Raw genomic sequence first — 3,116 nt, forward strand, 5'->3', positions numbered from 1 at the left:
CCTGCTGGCTTGCTTTCTCACTTCTCTCTGTCCCTCTCTGGTCAAATTACAAGAAAAGTTGAATTAAATAAAAAGACACTGGGGTACCCTTTACTTTATGACCCAGCCTCAACACAGCCACATCATTCCTGTAGGATTCAGAGGGTTCATAGCTTTTTAACATTTCCCATTGTAGGGTCAGCAGGTACCATGATGGTGAATATGCAGGACCTCACACGGCCAGCTCCATGGCTCAATGTTTTGAAGCAGGTGGCTTAAAAAACACGCTGGGCCCTTGTGTGCAAAGCCAAAATCCTGAGAGGAAAACGAAGGGACTACAGCATAGTCAACCCCGGGGGGAGGGGTTTGGTGTCTTCTCACTTTACCTCTCTCTGTTGCTTTGGTTAAGTGCATGCACATTATGGGAAAAACTTAAAAAAAAAAAAAAAAAAGTTCCCCCTTATCAGTGTAATAATGTAATTCATTCGCAACAACATGCCACCCCTGCCTGACCTCTTCAACTGACTTTCACTTCTCATTATTTAAAAGTTCATGGATAGGCTAGCACAAGTATTAACTTTAAACAAATTTTTATTACACAAAGGTTGTCACATAATTGGATATTTCTCTACTTTGTACACAATTATTCTTACTCTCCACAGAAAGGCTGCTTCTTAACTTCTCATCTGGTGATGGCAAGCACTAAAATCCTGATTTTAACAGAACAGTAGTAAAAATGCCTCAGTGATTTAAGTTGAAAGCAGTACACTGGTACATGGCTCTTGCACCCAGTATCAGGAATGTACAAATGTCTTTTTATTCAAAAATACAAAATAAATTATCTGTAGGCATGGACAATGACAGCAGTAAACCATTATATATTGTCAACTGAAACCAGTAACTGATGGTTATAGTGATTTTCTTAAACATCAGCCAGCCTTTACTTCACTTTTTTTTTCATTCAACTGACTTCTCTGAAGTTATGTGGTGAGGAGCACTGCCTTGGGCTTCCTGTCACAGTTCATGAATAATGGTCAAGCTCTATTCTAGAAGTTAGAACATGCCGCCTCCCATACCACCTCCCATTCCACCCATTCCGCCCATTCCAGGCTCCTTTTCTTCTTTAGGGATTTCTGTGACTACAACTTCTGCTGTAGTTAACAGAGAGGCCACTCCAGCAGCATCCAGTAAAGCAGTTCTTACAACCTAGAAAAGAATTTAATGAACATTATGTTTCCCTCAGTGAAGTATGAACAACACTTTATGAAAGTTCACTTATAAAAGAAAGGGTTTTACTACTTACCTTTGTTGGGTCAATGATTCCTTTTTCCACCATATTCACAAAATCTCCAAGCATGGCATCATAACCAACTTCTGAAGAACTTTGCATGATTTTCTCAACTATCAAAGATCCTTCAACACCTGCATTCTTAGCAATGGTCATTGCGGGAATTTTGAGTGTCCTTTTAATGATTTCTATACCTACACAAAAAAAGTCAAAATTTCAGCAAGTTAATTTTACTTCTTTTGTAAATACTGCAACACAATTATTAATTGTGAGGAAGTTGATATAGAGAAATCCTGGTCCTACCACAGGCCAAAGTAACTCCCTCTGAAAGATGTGATGCATTACTAACTCACTCTGACATCAGCACTATTCTCCTTTTGTTATTCAGGAAACTGTCATTTGTTATTTCATTTAGGATGGCAGCAACATTATTAGAGAGAAAGAGGAAAACCAGGCCATAGATAAATTCATTTGAAAGGCATCTTTTTACCAATTTTTTGATCTTCATTAGCTGGAGTCAGTGAGTCCAAGGCTGGAATGCACCGAAGCAGGGCACAACCCCCTCCTAGAACAATGCCTTCTTCAACAGCAGCTCTTGTAGCATTGAGGGCGTCTGTAACTCTATCTTTCTTTTCATTCACTTCGACGTCACTGGTCCCACCAACCTGAAGATTACAAGTATCCTAGTTAGTATGGCCTCTAATTCAAGATGCTAACTACCAAGTCACTTAAAAAGCACCTAGTTTATTGAAAGGCAATGCTATAAAAAAGGTTTCCTATTCATTATAAATGCATGACTAAACAGTGAGTTTAGTGACCCATGGAAGGCAGACTCCAGAATGACAGTTCAGTCCCATTAACAAAACAGCTTTTTTCCCATGGCAACTTCCCCTGGTACAGGTTCAACTCTGAATTAAGACAGAAATGTTTCAGTAATCAAATAAATACTTCCATAAAGTAAGTTCTGCAAATATTTGTTTAGTTCCATGGTATTACTGGGGAATACAACAGAAGCAAAATCACTTTTGGGCTAAAAACTCCAAAAGCTTAATCACAACCATTACTCTCACCTTCAGCACAGCTACTCCATCTGAAAGTTTTGCCAGACGTTCATTCAGTTTTTCCTTTTCATATTCGCTAGTTGTGACATCTAACTGCTCTATGATTTCTTGAATACGTTTTTCAATTTGAGCCTTGTCACCTTTTCCTTTCAAGAGCATGGCATCATCTTTGGTCACAATGACCTCTCCAACTTTTCCTAAGTCATGAGGCTGAACATCCTCAATATTTAAGGTCAACCCTTCTTCTCCAAAAACCTACAAAAAAAGTAAACCTGTTATAGATTACAGTTTCTTCTATTATATCAAGTTTATTAAAAATTGTACAGGATGGTTTCAGCAAGAGACACATCTTGGAATACTGTTATTTCCTAGAAATGAGAGATTCCAAGACCACTGCTAGTCCAGAACAGGTTTGAATACAGTCTTTCACCGAATTTCCAACTTATTACTTAATCCTCAACAACTCCACCAATTAGTATTAACTTTATTTAAGAAAGAAAACAACTAGGGCCAGCAGGTGGCATGGTGGTTAAGGGCACTGGACTCCCTCATGGCCAATCATAGTTTAAGTCCCAGACCTCGTAGCTTGCTTTCTCACTTTCCCTCTCGCCCTCTCTGTTCAAAATTTTTTAAAAGTAAATAATAAAGTTGAATAATTCTTTTTAAAATGAGAATTTATTTCATTTATTCATTCATTCATTTTAATCTGACCACACACACACACACACACACACACACACACACACACAGAAGTGAGAAAGCAAACCAAGTCCAGGACTTGAACCGTG

At 38.4% G+C, this 3,116-nt stretch overlaps 1 protein-coding gene across 4 annotated transcripts in view; it reads right to left on the bottom strand.

The window, feature by feature from the left end:
* Positions 1-715: 715 nt before the first annotated feature.
* The window catches only part of HSPD1 (heat shock protein family D (Hsp60) member 1), a 19,380-nt gene continuing 16,979 nt past the window's right edge, over positions 716-3,116 (bottom strand). For all 4 annotated transcript variants that reach the window (XM_006152976.3, XM_006152974.3, XM_006152975.3 and 1 more), the window contains exons 9-12: positions 2,338-2,583; positions 1,758-1,932; positions 1,283-1,461; positions 716-1,185 (exon numbers count right to left, since the gene is read on the bottom strand). In XM_006152976.3, coding sequence (XP_006153038.1) covers positions 1,033-1,185; positions 1,283-1,461; positions 1,758-1,932; positions 2,338-2,583 — 753 coding nt within the window. In that variant the 3' untranslated portion in view covers positions 716-1,032. The remainder of the gene's footprint in view (positions 1,186-1,282; positions 1,462-1,757; positions 1,933-2,337; positions 2,584-3,116) is intronic.

Source organism: Tupaia chinensis, unplaced genomic scaffold (genome assembly GCF_000334495.1).
Source record: "Tupaia chinensis unplaced genomic scaffold, TupChi_1.0 Scaffold000361_1, whole genome shotgun sequence".
In the NCBI taxonomy this organism is placed as follows: Eukaryota; Metazoa; Chordata; class Mammalia; order Scandentia; family Tupaiidae; genus Tupaia; species Tupaia belangeri.